The sequence below is a fragment of the Parasteatoda tepidariorum genome, chromosome 2 (assembly GCF_043381705.1).
Source record: "Parasteatoda tepidariorum isolate YZ-2023 chromosome 2, CAS_Ptep_4.0, whole genome shotgun sequence".
Taxonomy (NCBI): domain Eukaryota; kingdom Metazoa; phylum Arthropoda; class Arachnida; order Araneae; family Theridiidae; genus Parasteatoda; species Parasteatoda tepidariorum.
Window position 1 is genome coordinate 18,638,789 of NC_092205.1, and position 19,994 is coordinate 18,658,782.

Sequence of the window (19,994 nt, forward strand, 5' to 3'; positions counted from 1 at the left end):
AATAAAATGTTTTGTTGATTTATCAGGGTGAGTTGACAAATCTTTCAACAAAAATTAATCACCTTTTAAGCACTATATACATTAACAAAATGCAAAATAATTTTCAAGGACTTTACATGATCATGATAAAATAACTATTTTTGTCAAAGAACTCTTTTCTTGATTATATTAGCCATTATAAAGTGATCAAGAGACTTTTCGGTTCAATAGCAAAGGGTGGAAAATGAAACCTGATTTCAAACTTGAGAATATCTTGCAAAATGCAGCAGAGTTGCACATGAGAGTTCAATAATCTCACCAAACCCAGCTCAGTAGACGCTCATGCGAACTCGCAAGTATTTCGTCAAACATGCAGAATGATTGCCACTATCATTACGGACCGACAGCTCGCTAAAATGGATTGTGGTTGAATAAAAAAACTCATTTTTGAAAAGGGAAAATTAAGCACTTTTTAAAAGCACCTTTAAGGACTTTTAAAAAACGAAATCTAAAATAAGCACTTTTTAAAAACGCTACACACCATGTTTATACATTAACATTAAACAACAGAAAAGAAGTCAACAAAACTTAAAAAATTTATTCGATTGTACTTAATTTAATGATACTTCAGCAACAAATCAACAAAAATCACTCACAAATAAAACCAATTATTCCTTAGAGTAAAAAAACTTAGCTTGTACCATGAGAGTACAAAATGGAAGAGTTCTTTTCGTGTTTGATTGGCAATGAGAATCCTGTTGCTTTGGCACCCAGGTAGGCAGCCCCCAGAGCTGATGAGCAATTTAAGGTCATTAAAGTGAATTTGTCATAGTGTGAAATAATCGTGTCTATGAATCCTGAAAAAAAGAAAAATGATAAAACAAACAACTAAAAAAAATTATACAGAGGGTTACAGTTTTTTACACAACTAAGTAAAAGAAAATAAAACCGAACCCTCTATTTAACGAAGTCGCTAAATCCGATAATAATATGGAAAATTCGTTAAATAGAAAATCACCTTTTGAAATACTTAAACAACAAAAAAAGAGGTTTTAAATTCATAAACACTAGGTATGGCATAATTAAGATAGTAATTGATACAGCTTTATCTTGTAAACTAGTATCTACTATTTATTTTATAAATCTTAACTATAAAAGAAATCTGCATGGAAAGCAAGAATAGAGCAAAACATTATCCAGTGTTACAGCTTCATACATTTTAAACTTAAAAAAGCTAAATTTATGAAAATTATAGCTGCATTTATTATAAAAGTAATTTTAAACATACATTACCACACGCGTTCTTAAGTTTAATTGCTACTGATAAAATCTGTTAATTTTGTCTTATTTTTTTGTTTGAAAGAGAATTCACTGCTTTCTCTAAAAGTTAAGCAGCCTTGAAAATCAATTCAAGGTAATTTCCCCCATAAAATGCATTAAAAAGTTTGAAATTTTCTGATATATTTTGGGAAATAGGGAAAGTGGATTTCAAAGAAAAGTTCGTTAAATAGAAAATTCAATTTGCTATTTGGAAATTATTTTACGAAGAAATTTCTTGAATGTTCTTGGTTCCTCGCAAAAAAAAATAGCAAAATAGAGAAATTCTGAAAATGGAAGTTCGTTAAATAGAAGTCCGACTGTATATATATATGTAAAAACGCAAGTTCTAAAAACTCCTAAAAATAATCTTTATAACTCCTAAAAGTATAAAAACCTCTTCGGAACAGACGAGTCACAAATGCATTCTGTACAAATCACCTGTCCTGAAGAGGTTAAATGTGAATTATGTTCCCATACATACTTCAAAATAGCTGCCAGCTTCTATACTTTGCATTGTAAGTATGCGAAAAACTTTTTAAGTCATCTCTATTATTGATATCTGAGTTTTCTTAACGTTTTTGATATCTTTTAAACTTTGTTCCTTAAGAAAATTTTTAGTTTTTATTGATGGATATGAATCTTTCAATATATTATTCAGACAAATCTATTACAGACTTTTTTATTTTTTAAGTTAAAACACTTGCTAAAGAAACAAGGTTGTAAAAGCGGTGGAATTGAAGAGCACTCCATAAGGCTTTAAAACTTGTTTCTAAAACATTAACAGAAGTGAATTGCAGTAACTCGAATGTTACTTTATAACTTTCAGGAGATGCCAGATCAGCCCTAAAAATTAAAAGCTGCACCTAGTTTATAGAAACGTAGTTTACACTAAGCTCAGTCAGACGTACTCCTGATATTGGCGACCATGACATCAGTGATCCTTACTCATTCAAAGAAGTGCAACAAATAAAATAGGGTTTTTTTTAAGAAAATCATTGTCTTAAATATACAATGTAATACCATAAGTAAGGTCTATTATTTCTAGGAAAACAAAAACTTGTTAATTATTTTTAATATGTATGTAATTTTTATAGGTTAAATATTAGATATTTTGCCAAAATCAGTCGATGTATCTTGTAGATGACGTAATAAGTTTTGTTTGCCCATGTCAGGCAAATTTCATCTATCACTGGGTTAAAGAGCAGAATCATCTTACGGTCAAATGTTCTTTCAAGATAAGGAACAGTAAGTAATCATTATAGATGAGGCAAGCTCATTAAAAAAAGTTTTAATCAAGCAAATCTGTGCTTAAATTTTCATACAATTTTATTGCCCACTACTGTTAAACAAAATTAAGATACGTTTTTGCTTCAGGTGTCAGATCTTGTTTGTTTGTAAATTTAACTATTATTTATAATTAAACAATTTATGAATAATGACACATTAAATAAATTTAAACTTAATGCATAAACTCTGCTTTAAAAAATAATCTAATAAAATAATTAATAACTCTCTTTTTTATACAAAAAGTAAAGAAACATTCACAGTCCCCCTGAATAATTTCAGATTGAGAAGAGTAAATACCATTTTTTAATAAGTGCCAACTTTTGAAGACAGATCCAACACAGACAATGGGTAAACCAAATTGACATTTCAACAAATCCTGAAAAAAAAAGGTTTTATTTTTAATTATTTTGTTTCCATCCTATGCCACCTTTAAAAATATACAAATTAGGTTATACATTAACTCAAACAATTGATAAAATAAGTAAAATTTACAAAGCAAAGCATTACACTTGAAACGTTAAATTAGTTAAACGTTAATTATTTAAGGAAAACGTTAAATTATTTAACGTTAAATTTAGTAAAGGTGTGATCTACTCATTATCTTTAAAATGAATTTTTTAGAACCCTTGTTAAAAATAAAAGTGAATAGAAAACAGTTAATTCTTTTTATAATTGAGAAAAAATTAATCTTTTCAAAATGTAATAAATTAATCCACAAATTGTCCATCTTTGTAAAAAGAAACTATTAAAATTATTCATGGCTTTCATAAAACTGAAAGATGTCAGAGTAAGTTATTATCAATGTTAAGAGAAGTAATTAAAAATATTTTTTAATTTCATCAGAGAAATAAACTGGTTTTAATGTTTTTAATCCTAACCTTACTAGAATTGACTTCAAAAACGATACATAAAATTTTGCTTACTGTTTTGTATTTTTTTTTCTTACTTAAAAAATTATTTTGCTAACCCTAATGTGCCGATTTTTAATAATTTCATATTTGAGAATCATTCTGAGTCCTGTAAAGTATAACTACTTGTATAAAGTCAACTTCCATTTCTAAAAGTGTGTTGATAATTTTACAGAGTTAACAGGATTAAAAACCACTTCGATTATTAAAATAAAATCATTTATTTAAATCGAAATTATTTTCATACAGCATTGAATATCGTAATTTTTAAGTAGGATTAACATTACCTACAAAAGAAACCTATTTCTTCCATGACACAGGAAGAAATTTTAAAAAAATAGGGAGATTGGACGAAAGTGAAAAAAAATAATTAATTTGCATCAAGTATTATAAGAATGGTTAAATTTAAACAAATTAAATTTAAACACTCAAAACCTTGCTAACTTAAACCATATGGTCACAATTTTTTCGATTGAAAAAATTTTTTGAATTAATGCTAGAAAAACTTTGCTTTAACAACAACAAAAAGTTTTTGCTCTTCTCTGAGAAAATTTATATTTTTAAAGATTTATAAAAAAGATCTATATATTTTTTTTTCCAATTCTACTGCTGATTTCATAAATCATTCTTTTGAATATTTCCAAAAATTTTTTGACTATAGCACGAGAAAGTTAAAAAGTTTTTCATATCTCCTTAAAAAAACAGTTCTCATAGTATTTATTTTTGTTTCATACAGAATTCTAAAATCTACATATATTATTTCCGAGTTGATTTGATTGCTCATGCTTGATGGTATCTAATTATAAAAATTAGTATACTATTAGTAATTAGTAGTAGTGTGTATGTTAAGTAGGTGATTTGAGAATTTAGTAATTGGTTTGAAAGAAACCTATTTCTTCTGGTGTGGTTTTTTCCAGGGTTGAAGAATCTTATAAATCCTATTTTGTTGCAAATAAGTCAGATTTTGTTGGAAATAAGTGCATTAAGTTTTAATAGATATAATTTTAATATGTATGCCGAATAAGATCTATACAATGCAAATCTATAAACTGCAATTCTCTATAAACCACACTAGCTTTGTGGGTGTAAACAATGAAATTTGCCCAAAGAAAAATTCCTCAACTAAGTAAGAACTACTAACTTTCCCCACTATTTGTTTCATTATTTGTTAAGAGGTTAAAATTCCAAAAGTTCAGCTATTCGAAATTGATTCATTTGTTTGTCATTAGTTCTAATGCTGCAAAAAGTTCTGTCAATAATAAACACTCGAGTGCATATTTTGTGTGTGTAAAAAAATTAATTTAAAGCATTTTAAAATTGATTTGTTTCAGACTAACATTATCATAATTAGTAGTTGGTAGTTTAAAGATAAGTGAAACGATCAACACAACACAAAATTCTAGAAACCATGAAACTTCCAAGCTTCAAAATTTGATCACAAGCAGAGCTTAGTTTAGCATAGCTTTAAGGAACAAACTTAACATTATAACTATTCAAAGCTAATTCTCTTACTTACTTCATGAATTTTTGGTTTGAGTGCTATGACCATTTTAGCTAAAGCTACACCAGCTTCATAGAACAAATTACAGCAAAGTGGATCTTTTCCTTCAGAAGCAGCTAACATTAAAATTAATGATAATTAGCTTCCTATAGTTTAAAAGAATTTTCATAAATAATCAATTAGCAAGTTTTTACTCAGAACTAGTAATACAAGTTTAGCCTAATTTCTCAAATAAATAAGGGCAGTTAAAATAATACATTTAATCCCCACAAATATTAATATAAATGTGGCTAAATGTTTTAAAATTTTAGCATAATTAATAATTTATATTACGTCAGGGCTCGAAAAAACTCAGAAATTTTACCCGTCCCCGAGGACGGCTTATTCAACAATGCACCCGTCCTCCACTGAAACTAACCCATCGCTTTTAAATAAATAAAAATATAATTTTCTCCTATTTATTACAAACATTTATATAAATTGCACAATGAATTAGTCGCTACTAGGATTACATTACACAGTAATAAAAGAAATACTAGGTTACTAATAGTAACCTAGTATTTCTTTTATGAAATAATTTAAATGACAAGGGTCAAGTTATCTGGAATGTCAAGTTATTCGAGGGTACTGCGTTTTTTAAATGAATCAAATATGACGTTTGCCAGTTCCACAATCAAGCCAATGATTTACAGAGATTTCTGAACAGAAATCTGAAAGGGGTTTTCCATTTAGGTAGATGTTCATAATTGCTTTTAAAGCTTCTTGTTTAAGACCAGTACGTATTGTGTTTTTTTGTAAATTTATTGCTGCAAAGCCCCTTTTAACAGCTGCAGTACGCCCAGACAGAGAAAACATCAATATATGCGCAGTATGTTGCTGTATTGTGGGTCATTTTGCTGCCTTGTAACTTACAAGACTCTTGTAAGATAACAAAAATTGAAAATGTATCACGAACATTAACGGGAAAATGGCCGTCCGCGCGGACGTCCGATTCGAGAAATTAGTTGTCCGCGGAGAATTTTTGACAGTCGCGGACGGGCTGTTTTTTTAGCCCTGTATTACGTCATAATTTTTAACAGGTAATGCAACATCATGATTCGATTTTATTAAATTAATTTATAGTCATTATTAAGTTATATAATAAGACACAAAAATTTCTTTTATCTTTTAAATAGAAATACTTTTTTTTAATCAAAATAATAGGTGTGGCAACAATTTTTATAATATTAAACCAAAACTTTAAAAAACTTTTTTTTACTTATTTTTGATTTTCATTTATTCACACCAAATTATTTGTTACTTATTCAAAATAAAGTAAAACAATAAATTTGAGTAAACAGTTCCGGCAATATTTTTCTTCCTACACCGAACAGCTGACCACAAAGGAAATTTTCCTTCTAGCAGCTCCAATACAAAGTTAACCTTCATGCGAAAATTGTCAATGATTAGAGAATTAGTATTGCTGCTCAGAGTCAAACTGCCAAGTAAAAGTTCACAGCATCACCTGTGGAACACAGAGGGCAATCAGAAGTGTCAGAAATACCAATACAATGAAGATGATTGGAAAAGGCATGTCACTTAACCTACATTGACGATTGCTGTTGCTCATTTAGCAATACCCATGGAGAATGTGTGCATTCGAGATACCACGAAAGTTCTAGAGATATAGTAAATAAAGAAAAACTTAACATTAATGACTTTAAATCGTTTGACCCTTCTCCTGAATTACCAATGGGGATCACTATATTATTATCCAGATCATAGTTGCTTCTGTAGTTTAGAACATTTTCACAACTTGAAAAATTCAGTTTTTTTTTCTTCTTTTTTTTTTACATATGCTTTAATGTTCTAATTTATTGCTTTAATGTTTTAATGTGTTAATTTCTTCATAGCTTTTATAACCGGGGGATTTTAAAAGAAAATTTAATTACTAAAAAAATTACCAAATGAAAATTTCAAAAATATTTGTTGTTTATTATTATAGGTCCCACAGATCAATGTAAAATGTTATAATTTCAATTCAATCAACAATAAAAAAATTATTAAACCTTTTACACAAACGCAATAATACAACATCAAAACTTTGTTTATTAATGTATTTACCAGCAGCCAGTTTTTTACAAAGTCCTGCAAATCTAGATTTATTGAAATTGGTGTAAAAGTGCTCCAGTATTCCAAATTTATCGCTAATCTAAAATTTAAAGGAAAAAGAATTAACTGACTGAGAAAAAAATGAAATTTCATTTACCAAAGAGCATTGGAATAAAGCAGTAGTTATTTTTAATTTCTAATTCTATAAGCAAAATTCCATTTTCAAAAATAAATCAACTAATAAATATTATATAACATCAAAACATGTTATGTAATATTTATTATGTAACATCAAAACAATAAATAAAAAATTTTGAAGTTACTTTAAATGAGAAACATCCAAAATTGAATAATTTACTTATTAAATCAATTTTTCCCCAACAAAAAAATACACAAGTTCGAGGTTAAATAACACAGTTGAAGCTCAATATAAAAAACCCTTGTGGTCCAAATAAAACCGACATTATAATATGAAGTCGTTATATTGTGTGAGTGTACCAAAATACTCACTAGAGAATTTTAAAAAAGCAATNTTTTTTTTTTTTTAAAGTCCGTTGATCTTGCCTTGTTCTAGGTTTTAATATTTATGCTAGTGCCGTTTTTTAACTATCGTTTCGGTTCGATAATTTTCAAGTGTTGTTTTTATTTAGATTAATAGGTTTTCCTTTTATTTTCGCCCCCCCCCCATGAAATATATTGCGTTATTTAATCATTGGTTTTGTTTATTAGTTGATTTAGGAATCGTAATTATTTTTTAAACTTGTTTTTCTTGTCTAAACTTGCAAATTTTTTTATTCTTTTAAATTTTATTTTTCTACAATTTTTTTCCTTTTTAGATTTAGGAGTGCTTTTCTTTTTTCTCTTACTTTAAAATGTGTTTACATTTTTTCCTTGTAATTTGGGTTTGATAAAACATCGATTAACGACACTTTTTTGTCGATCCAGGAAACCGGGAAATTAAGACATCCGGGATAGCGATGGTCCCGAGCATCCCGGATAATTGGTTCTTTATTGTACAGACATTAGTATTGAATTGGTTTTTTAAAATAAAATACTTATTCAATTTGTTTATTTTTTAAAAGTTTTTGTGTATTTTTATTACAGTGTCGGGTTTTTGAATAATGTTTTATTAAGGAAATGGTATTTATTTAAAGAGTATCTACCTAATATAGTTTTGTGTTGCTAAATCTGTGTTTAATTATTTTATTTCCATTTAATATTTTTAAACAATTATTGCTCTATTTGTGTGTAAAATTTCTTGCATTCTTATATTTAATAAATTTTTTACTTAAAATTCCTTAGAAGTGCCAAATGTTGCATACCATGCACCTTTTTTTACCCCTCCTGAAATCTCCTGAATTCTTGTTAGGGAAACTCCTGAATGTTCATTTTGCTAGGTTGGCACGTCTGTAAAGGTTTAAATCATTTTGCTGAAACTTTTTCTAAACAAAATAAACTGCAGTTGCTATATTGGAATGAACGGCTCTCTGTGAACATTCTAATAGACATTAGAATAACATTGGGGCTATGGAATAACAAAATATATTTTTTTGCATTGGTCATTACAATGATAGAGTAATGGGAGTTATACTAAAGAGCATAGACTGCATCTATAAAATCTTATACTCTTAGTAATAAAGCATTTATAAAGAGCATTTGCATAAAAAAAAATCAATGTGTCCAAAATAAAGTTAATCACTATAGTTTTTGATTTCTAAAAAGTGAACCACAATGTTTGCAAGTTTGTGAACCATAAGAACATAGCTGCAAAACACAAAAACCAAGAATTAAATTTTTAAAGAAAAATTTTTACAATGAAAATATTCATGAATAAACATATATTCTTAAAAAAATGTATTCGAGAATAAATATATTTGTAAAATGAAAAAATATTAATTTTGTAATATATAAAGCAATGGATAATTGTAGATGACCTAAGTAGTATTATTTCCCTACTTCGAAATGCTGCAGCATTAATTCTTTCACCTTGGCCACATCATAGGGAGACTTGTTTAAATTATCTTCATCATCAAAAACTGCTTTCACAGCTTTCATGGATATCCACATAGCTGAAAACAATATTATATCTTTAATCTCATTCACTTTAAAAACAGCAATAAAAATAAATATGAACTATTTTTTCAACAAAATAGAACAGGACCATGATACACTAAAAAAAAAAAAAGATGTTTTTTTTCTCTCGATATTTTGTTTTAAAATACACAAGAATAAGTTGCTTCTACCTACACATGTAGATTAATTATGTAACTGAAAACTTTTAAGAAAGGCTGATATGTCTACAGCAAAAATGCTTGAACAATAAGTCTTGCAAAAAGAAGAAAAGGAAAAGTTGTACAACTTATTGATGAAAGTGAATATTGATTTAAATAGTTCAAGAAGGGAAAAACAAAAGGGCACAATAGATAAGTGGTCAACGAAAAGCACATTCTTTTGAAGTGTGAGACAAGAATTTTATAAGTAGCAGAACTTTTCGTTTGATTAAAAGATAACTAATTAGTTGACCAGACATTGCTTTAAAAAATGAAGGGTTGAAGTTGTCAAAAAAGGCAAAGTTTCTTTTTTCTCTATTGATATCAGAAATTAATAAAAACTTTTATTGTATAATAGCACTCATTCAAGTAGAAGAAACATGTATTTTCCTAATAAAATTTCTTTGGTCTTAATAGTGGAAGGCCAGTAATTTTTAACTTGTTATCTATACACGTAAAAAGACATGTCCTGATTGACAGACATTCTCCATCTCGGAGCCTAAGCTACTGAAGCCAGAAACGTGAAATTTGGACAATGGGTCTCTATCACCTTGCAGACACACAAAGGAAGGATTTTTTAATATTTCATCTTTAAAGGTTGTTTGGAGAACTGCGAATTTTGTCATTTTGTAAGGTTATCTTAAGTAATAATATGAGCAATGTTAAATAATTAGTTAAAGGTTAAGTACTTATTTAGATTTCTTTCACTAGATTGTCTTAAAAATTTTAAGTCGTGTTAAATAATTAGTTACAACTAAGTATTTATTACCCTTCATTTTGTTAGGTAGTTTTAAGTAATAGTTTAAGAAGCATTCAAAGTTAGTTATACATTAAGTATTCATTTAGATTTATTTTTTATGTTTTCTAAAATGGCTATAGAGATTTTAAACATAAGCAGTGCTAGGGAACAACATACTGTTATATCTATTATTGATGACGTAGCATGCCCTTTTTTAGCAATAGCTTATATATGATATAATATTCAGGCTATTGCTCCAGAAATGCTTGAGGAAGTAGTACAGCAAGTGCATGAAGATGCTGTACAGCACGTTATGGAGCATTGGTATGAGTTTTCTATCTTATCTCACAACAAAGATTGAAATAATTTTAATACTTCTGCTACCTACTAAGGTAAAATGCCTCTAACTCAACTTATGATAGTTTGTGTGATTTAATGGCTGCAAGACAGATTTTAAATTTTTACTAAAATTCAATATATAAAAAACTTTGACAATATCACAGAAATCTCTTGAAAATAATTAAAATACAAATCAAAGTACTTCTGCGCAGGCAAGTCATGGGCAACAGGGCTTCTACGGTATCTATTATTACTTAAATAAAAATAAAAGCTTTACCAGATGCTTCATCTCCAATGAGATGACCCCAACCACCACATCGTCCTGTTGTACCATCTGGATTAATGAGCAATGTATTCGATCCAGTGCCAGCAATAAGAACAATTCCACCTTTAAGGATATATTTTTATGAATTATTACACTACAATGAAAAAAATCATAAGTAGAAGTAATTTAGAGCCACATTCAGTACGAAACTCAAAAATATGAAATATAAAAAAACAAATAGTATATTGCTATACTATATTTGCCTAATACAAGTATTACAATTCAGGAAAACTTACTGATACTACAATTTGGCGAAAAAATAACTAATTATAGTAGCTTAATACTATAATTCAGGGGAAAAAATTAATAACAAGGTTCCCACTTAATTTCTGAAATAAAATTCCCACACTTTCCAAGAAAATTTATAATTACGATTTTGCTATTTTAACGGTAATGTTTCTGCAGAAATATAGTTTTTTTTTTTTTTTCATTTCAGTCAATAAGCCATGAAACTTGCAGTTTGATATTAAAAAAAAAGCCGAATATTAAATATTGCTAAAAAAATTTATTAGGCAAAGGTAGATTAGATTTTATAACACTCAAGTAAATAAATTATAGCTAAATGCAATTTTTTGCACAAAGCTAGAAAAATTTTAGAAAATCTCAAAATCTTATATCTTACTTATGATTAAGAACAGACATTAATTTAGACAGAAAGCTTAATTTTTACTAATTTAGCATTACTTAACAGTTAAAAATATGGTTAAATCCCTCCTTCCCAAATCTATTATTCCAATTTTGTTAATTTTATAAAATAAAAAAAGATGTTGCAGCAGGATTTTTACAAGCAAAATTTTCATTACTTAATGCTCTTGTCACTTTTATAATTAGTTATTTACCAGATTTTGGACAAAAATTGCATTATTTCAGCACAATTCACTGATTTACTTTCCCAAAATTAAAATTTACTGACATTCAAATTCTGAGTTTTCCACATTTTCCTGACCTCCTAGAAACTCTGTATCAATTAATTAAGGGAATATTTCAGCGTTCTAAATTCCAGAATTAAATAATATATGGAAGAAAATGCTTACTGTGTAAGAAAAAAAATTTTGCTAAAAAAATCCTTTCTGCATTACATTTCAGAGTCTAGATTAATCAAAATCAAGTAAATAAAAAAGAAAGGAATAATTATACACAAATGTTATTAAAAAATGAATACCCTTAGGACTGACAGTATATAATGGGCCAACAGTATCACTAGCAATTGTACAACTTTTTGTTAAATTAGGGTATTTTGACATAAATTCTCGCTCATACTTTCTATTAGCCTCATCTTCCTCACAACCACTCATGCACATACCCTGAAAAGAGAAAAAAAAGATGCATGAATTGTCTTAAAGCTAACAATTTCTCATGTTTTATAAATTTATCTGTAACAATATTTTTTAAAAAATTAACAAAAATCTATAGGTGTATTTCTGTTTGATTTTATAAATAAAAAGCACGTTTGGCTTTGTTTAATTTTTTAAATTTGTTTACTATTTTTATAAAAAAAAAAAGCATATTTTATAACAAAAAAAGAAAACATTTTTTACTATAAAGAGAGTCATGTTACACTCATAAAAGTGTTAGGGGAAAGAAATTTTTCAAGTAAATCTTAAGTTTACTAAATACAGTTTATTTTTAAAAGGAGGTTTGCAAGATTGAACTGGCTTACAAACTAAACTTAATAATAATATTTGCAGTATTAAATTTAGTTTGCAAAGTATATGTGTTGTATTGATAATTATGATTTATTATAAGAAACATTAACAAATTATATTATAAAAAATAAATCTATCATTATTATTCAATCAGAATAAAATTCAAATTTTTAAAGTTAATGTAGAAGAAAAAATATCAAAATTCAAATATGTATACATAATATAGGTACATTATGCCCCTGTGGCAGAATCACAGAGAAATGGTGACATTGTCGCAGAACGTTACAGAGTTCTAGCAGAAAGATTTTTGTATTAAAAAACAAAACAAAAATTACTTTCTTTTCTACAGAAATTTACAGGTAATATTTAATTCTGTATTTTAGGCAGTTATTGATATTGATTTTCACATGGTTTTTAAAATATCCCGACACATTTCAAACAATATAGAAAATTTAAATACTGCATTTGAATGTTTACTTTTTAAGGCAATAATTTTATTGAATTTTTGGCAATTATTGCTATCGATTTCTCCATAGTTTTTAAATCCGATATTTTTATATATTATTCAAAAACATTTTGGTTTTCATTTCTGCAGTTTAATTTGCGCATTTAAATAATCACATATTGTGGCGCTCAATTTACACCCATAGTATCGTAAATCCATAGAGTGGTTCAATTAAATTTTTGACAGATATTGATTTTCATGTGGTTTTTAATTATTCCGATATATTTCAGAGAATACGGGAAATTCGAATCAAGCATTCGAGTACTTACTTTTTAAGGCAACGCTTCTATCATTTTTTCAGCAATTATTGCTTTAGACTTCCATATAGTTTTTAAAATCTGATATTTATTACAACAACCAAATCTTGAAACGAAACACGAACTTGAGTAACCCCTTTTGAAGAGTCCAATTGGAGTGACTTTGTCGTCAATTTGTTTTCCGGTAATTACAGTTAGAGTTTCATGATTTTTAATTATTTTTTTTAATGTTATGATTTTGAAAATGCGATATTGGAAAGAATTTGTGCTGTTTTCTCCCCCAACGAAATGCGATAATATCGCTCATAATATTAAAATAAAAAAATATTACATATTAAATGAAAATAATTACAAGTTTTTTTTCTTTCCTTTTTTGTAAACACAGTGTTTCTTTTCATTTTATTTTTTAATTTAAATTGGTAACTTACTTTTTTGTTATTATTGAAACTATCTTGCAGAAGGATATGAGTGCTAGAGAGATTTGTCGCAGAAAGTCTGAAAAAATTCTGCCAAAGGTCATTATGCATCCTGCTGATTTTCATAGATCAGTGCAATTTTCTCAATTGGTTATATATTAAGTAATCTATATTTCAGACAATTTTACACTAAAAATCATGATCGCCACAACAAGCATCTGATCATTTTTCGAACAAAATGCTTCATATTTGTTTAATACCTAATCAAAATATTTCATAAGAATAATGACTTAAATAATTTATTTTATTACTTTGCTATCAAATAACTACTTGTTTATAGAAGCATCTTGTTTTACACTAGTTTTTCTAATTGATTTTGTCAGATATGGAGAAAAAAAAATGGGAAAAAATTTGATTGCTGTCATGAACTTCTTAATTAAAGTATCGTAATTGCCATTAGAATAGCATTGCTTCCTTGGAATAACAAATGGAATAGTATATAGCAGTTCTTATACTAGGATGGTCATTACAATAAGGGGTTGTACTGATGAGCATAAACTGTAATTCCACTAAGCATTCAAAACTGTTATCACGGGAATTTTCAATAAAAAAAGAAAAACATTTTTAGAAAAAAATTTTATTTAACTCATGTTTTGGAGAGAAAATAGATTCCGAAATTAATAATTCCAAATATTGATAAGAAACAATTTTCAGTAACACGAACAAGCATAAAATGTATGGCTCATCAATTTATTTTAATGTTACACTAAATGAGTACAAAAAAATGGGAATTTATCAACATATAATTTGCCTCTTATATAATGCATTCTGATGAGGAGAAGAAGAAAAAAAAGAAATATGTACAAAAAAGGCCAGCACTGTTAGTCACATGAAAATTTTTATTAACAAAAGAATTTAAATGCGTAACATCCCAGTTCAGTTAAGAGTAAAAGTTCATATAAATTAAAAATATCATTTTATGAAACAGAAAAGAACAGATACCATACCAGTCCATCTAAGACTACTTCTTTACTTAAAGTAGCCTGACTTTTAGCTTTCTCAATTAAGTCATACAGTCTTTTATGACAAACATCAACACCATCAAGCTAGAAAAATATAACAATTTTATTAATCCCAATAGTGCCCCAATATAATCCAAAAGTTCATGAGTTTTACATGCACAAAAAGAAATAAAAAAATGAATGTGAAAAAATTTCTAGATATTTTAAAACAGTGTTTCTCAATTTTTATTAGCTATGGAACCCTAAATGACCAAGCTTATTTGAGTAGAACCCAGACTTTATAAAAATAATTCATTAGAAACTGCCAATATACTAAAATTAAATAATAATAATAAAATCACTAATAATTATTTCGAACAACAAAATTATTTAAATTATAAATTTGTTCTAGGTATAAGCATATGCTGAAAATGTACCATAAGTGAAATGCAATTCTTATTTTTTTAGGATTAGAATGAGATTATTATTTAAAATGAATAATATTTATGGAATTTCATATTTATATATACAATAATACAAAAAGATATATAAATGATAAAAAGTGTTGTAACTCATTAGTAACCAACAACACAACATAGCTTTGAACGGTTATGTTTTAGCAACATTGCAAACAGCAAAAGCTGTTGTTAATGGCTGGACCCTGCACTAACAATAACATTAGAACGCAAAGGTTTTTTTAAATATAATAATAAAATCACTAATAACTTGTAATGATATTGCTTCTATAAGCGCCTTTGATTTTGATAATCTTTTTACTACTATCGAAGTTTTATTACCAGCAATTTCTCTTTTAGTTTAATTTGTCTCAGCACAAATTAAATATTGTCTTGATGAATTTTTAGAATTTTAAAATTTTGTTTACATAATAACTAGATTAATAATGACTGTTTTTTACTCACAAATTAATGGTATTTCCATGGGAGGAAATTTTAGTTCAACTATGGATAACCTATTTTAATTTACCATGAAAAATAATTATATATAGAGATAAATCACAATTTTTTATGTTCCAGATATAGTGATGACATTTTATGCATTAATTTTCTTGAATTTTAAAGTTTATTGCATTCAATTTATCCAAATTGTTTAAATCTTATTAAAACTAATGATGATGATATTGCAGGAAACTTTTTAGATTTACATAAAGTATCACTATCTCTGTATACGATAAACGCGAAAATCTTAAATTTGAGGAAATCGATTTGCAAAACTATTTCAGTTGCATTAGTGTCAAGGCATTATTATTTCTCAAATTATCAGATTGATAAGAATTTCTAACAACAAAACCAACTGTATATTGAAAGTGGAACATTTCAAAGCTTAACTTTTTTGCAATAACTTTCCAATTAATTTTGTCAATCACCTTTTGACCCAATTTAAATTTTAAGTTTAAATTTACTTTTTGAGATTTGCACTGCCTAAAACATTACAGTCACATATTCATTTAAGACGTGCCATTTTCAATCCAATAATTTTGAAAGATGGATGTTAATATAGTGATATGGTACATATGGTCTGTAAATGTGAACTTGGATGGAATTTGATCTTGCATAGACTATTGATTAAAATTTCTGGTTTCATATTTTAAAATTCTTTACATTCACATGTTATTATTGTTAGTGTAGGGTTGAGCTAATAGAAACATAGAAAACAGCTTTTGCTGTTCGCCATGTTGTTGTAACGAAACCGGACACTTACCGCTTATATATAACTACAGTGAAAACTCCCGGAAAGACCACCTCTATTTAAGACTAATTTTGGGAGACGCAGAATTTTTTCCGTAGACTTTGTGTTTAAGAAAACCTTTAGGAGAAAGTATTGAAACCTCTTTCAGTGACCGGCAAACATCTGCACCAGATGCAGAAAAGGTCAAAAAAGAAAACACGAAAAATATCAAAACAAAAAATTTAACAAAACACGTAAGTAGATTAAAATGTATCCAAAATATTTAAGTGAGGCTCTTATTTAGAGAGCTGTTTTTGATGATACAATTTTATGTTGCAATCAGAGTGCAAAGACAATGCTATCAATGATTTACTTCTAGAGTTGAAAGTTAAATTAGAAAAAAGTTATTAAAAAAAAAACATCTCAAACAAGCAAACCTCTTTTCTTCTTTCAAAGCTAATTTTTATGATGTAAAATTTAATGCAACCGAGAGGTTTCACTGTATAACGAAACCAACAAAGAAACAATCAAATGACTGAAATTTTTTTTAATAATATGTGTTATATATGTAGTCAACCTGAAGGTGGCAACTGTAACTAACCTTTAAGTTTTCTCCTAAACCTTGAACTATACAGATTTTATCTTAGTAAGTGATCGTTTGATCAAAAGCAATGAAAAATGTACAAATGAAATCTTCACAAATTACTTTATCAAAAAAAAAAATAACTTATTAACACAATATTTTAATGAAAACTGATCCTTTACATAATATTTCATCATAAAAATATGAAATATTCAGTCAGTAGCATCTTTAGTTCATAATTTTAAAACTTTTCTTTCAAAGACACATTTATCTTTATTTATTTATTATTTTTTTTATTTTATTATTTTTTTTTTTTTGTTGCTTTTCATAAAAAAAAAAGTTACAAGATCAAAAATCAATTTCGCAGTAATTTTACATTTAATAGGTTATGATTAGATTTTTTACAAAATTATAAAAACAGAGCTTTAAACAAAATGTCAGAACTGATCACCTGTTGGTGATTTTTTTTTTTTAAAAAATAGCACCCTATCTTTACAAATTATGAGCAGATTTTTGACAATTTCACAAAATCAGAGCTTTCAAAATAAGTATGGTATAACAATATAATAAGCTCTGATATTAGTATATAATTATTTAATCAAAAACTATTTTCGATGTTTCTTTTTTAATGCACTGTACAAATATATAATAAAGTTTAGCATGATTAGGATACAAATAAATCTATATTAAATGTAAATTTTATGTGGGTGTTTCATAAATGCATATAATTAATGTGCAAAATTTTCTAAAAAATTTGAAAAAATTCATTACCAGGGGTCTGTCTAGGTTTTTCTGAAAGGTACCTATTTTGTGAAAATTTAGACATAATTTGTGAAAAATTAAACATTATATTAAAAAACCAATACAAAAACATGGTAAAAATATAGATTTATTGTTTTTTAAGGGATACAAAAATAAAATTTTAAGAAAAAGTATTTTGTGAAACTACCGTTTTTCCTAAAGTTGAATTTGTGAAACTACCGTTTTACCTAAAATTGAATTTGTGAAGGTACCGCTAAACGGTAGTAAATTCGGCCTGGACAGACCCCTGATTACATAATTCAAAGGTTAGTTAATTACAATATTATGTAATTAGCAGAGCTTCATATCAGGGTATATGTTTAATATTATTGATAAAACAAACACTATTTTAATTCATATTGATTAATCTTACGGCTCATGCCTCTTATATATGGAAATCATGATAAGAAATGAATGAGGATGACAAATCAAATTTTTTATGATTTTAAAAGCTTCATCTACAGCTATTTATTGTAAAGAACTCAACATTGTAAGTATTATTGCTAAACATAACTAAAATATGTTTACTTTCTGAGTCATGTTAATGACAAGGGTTTAACACAATGAAGAGAAGAAAGTACCTTAAAAATGAAGATAAATTTCCTAGTATACACTAAACATGTGTACATATAGAGGACAAGGATAACATATCACTAAAAAATAATAATAACTGTAATTTATGAATGCAAAAGAAAATTTAGGTGTAGTTAAATTTCAAAAATACAGTGCTGAAAAAGATTAAAATTAATTCAAAACAAAAGTAATAAAATAACACAAAAATGACAGAAACAGAATAGATTTAAATAATAGAGAGCAAATTAATCTATTTTTGTAAAATTGCCAACCATTAAAACAATGAAATATTAGCCTACGGTGCAGCAATTGTAAGTATTATACATCATAAGTTAATAAAATAGTCAAATTTATGCAATGCCACTTACCCTATAATATAAAATGTTATAAGCATACAAATATGAAAACTATACAAAATTAAATTATAAATTATTATTTTATAAAAGTCAAACATGCAAATATTACATAAGTACCACAGCATCAAAACTGTGAAATACAAGCGTACAACTTTAAGAATCATGTTTTAATAGCTCATCTATTAAAAACAACAGACGAGTTTTTGTAATGTTTTACAAACGAGACAAATCAATGTCATAGTACAGTTATTAGTTTTGTAAAAAGTAATTAGTCAACACACGTACAATAATCGAACAGTTTTGTAAACTTATCTTACCCAAATATTAGTTGACGGACCTTCAGTTGAAGCAATAACATCTCCATCTTCATTAAACAAAACTACTTTAGTTATAGTTGCTCCCCTATAAACAAATTTTATGAGAATTAATTAAAAATTAAACAATAAATTCGATTTAAAGGATAGGAAATAAAATAATTTTCACCCTTCAATTCCACAAAATAATTTCATTTTCATATTTGACAAGACACAACAATTAAAATATTTCACGATCTTTATCTTATCTTTTTGTTTATCTTTGCTTGAAAGATCAATCAGGTTTGAAACGGCTTAAAATTCCTGAGGTTTTTAGGTCGTTACTAAAAAGAAATGATTAATTTCGCGCTGAAGTGGGATGACAAGTTTCACAATTGAAATCGAAACCAGCCGGCATCACATGGTTATTTTTTTTTTATCTCAGCGAAAAAAGAAAAAAGCACGACTGATCATGAAAAATTTAAACTGGAACAATCATTTAATGCCTGGTAGGTCAAAGAGTAAAGTTGAATAAACGAACTAAAAACTGGGAAGCAGGTTGCAAATGAAATAGATTGAAAATTCAGAAACAGAAAGCAACATAATAAAAACAAGTTACGAAAATTCGATAAAGATAAATTTCATATCCATCACTCTAAAACTTGGGTCTCTATCTTTTAAGGAATTGGTAACTAATTTTAAACCATAGTTTCTACTACAGAATGGCAACAAGGAAATGATAACGTCGGATCAATGGGCTTTTCGCATTGTGATTGGCTGTTGACTATCACTCATGGTTGCAAGAATTTGGGAAGTTATCGCGTTTATTGTGAATTAAAATAAAAATTTCAATAATTTTGTGCACGCCTGTCTGTGTTCTCGCGTAATCTCGTATTTGGTGTGATGAAACAATTGGTTCATTGATGGATTGTGTTTACATTTATTTCGTAAACAGACACTGGAAAAGAGGAGATTTGTGTTTAAAAAAGAAATTAGGCGAAAATGTTTTCGAATTTTTAGATATTTATAAATGTAACAATAAAAATGAATGTTTTCTTTGCTATGTTTATTATTTGTTTTTAAATAAAAGTATGTCATTTTGATATTAAGAGTATGTT

At 27.2% G+C, this 19,994-nt stretch overlaps 1 protein-coding gene across 1 annotated transcript; it reads right to left on the reverse strand.

Annotated features, from left to right (window-relative positions):
• Positions 1-557: 557 nt before the first annotated feature.
• LOC107442405 (N-acetylglucosamine kinase) lies at positions 558-19,134 on the reverse strand (the record flags this gene model as incomplete). The annotated part of the gene is given in 10 exon segments (XM_043043132.2): positions 558-836; positions 2,884-2,962; positions 5,011-5,111; positions 7,099-7,186; positions 9,043-9,155; positions 10,712-10,822; positions 11,922-12,063; positions 14,591-14,689; positions 18,901-18,985; positions 19,067-19,134. Coding segments are annotated over 10 exon segments (1,017 nt in total). The 3' UTR covers positions 558-669.
• Positions 19,135-19,994: the final 860 nt, after the last annotated feature.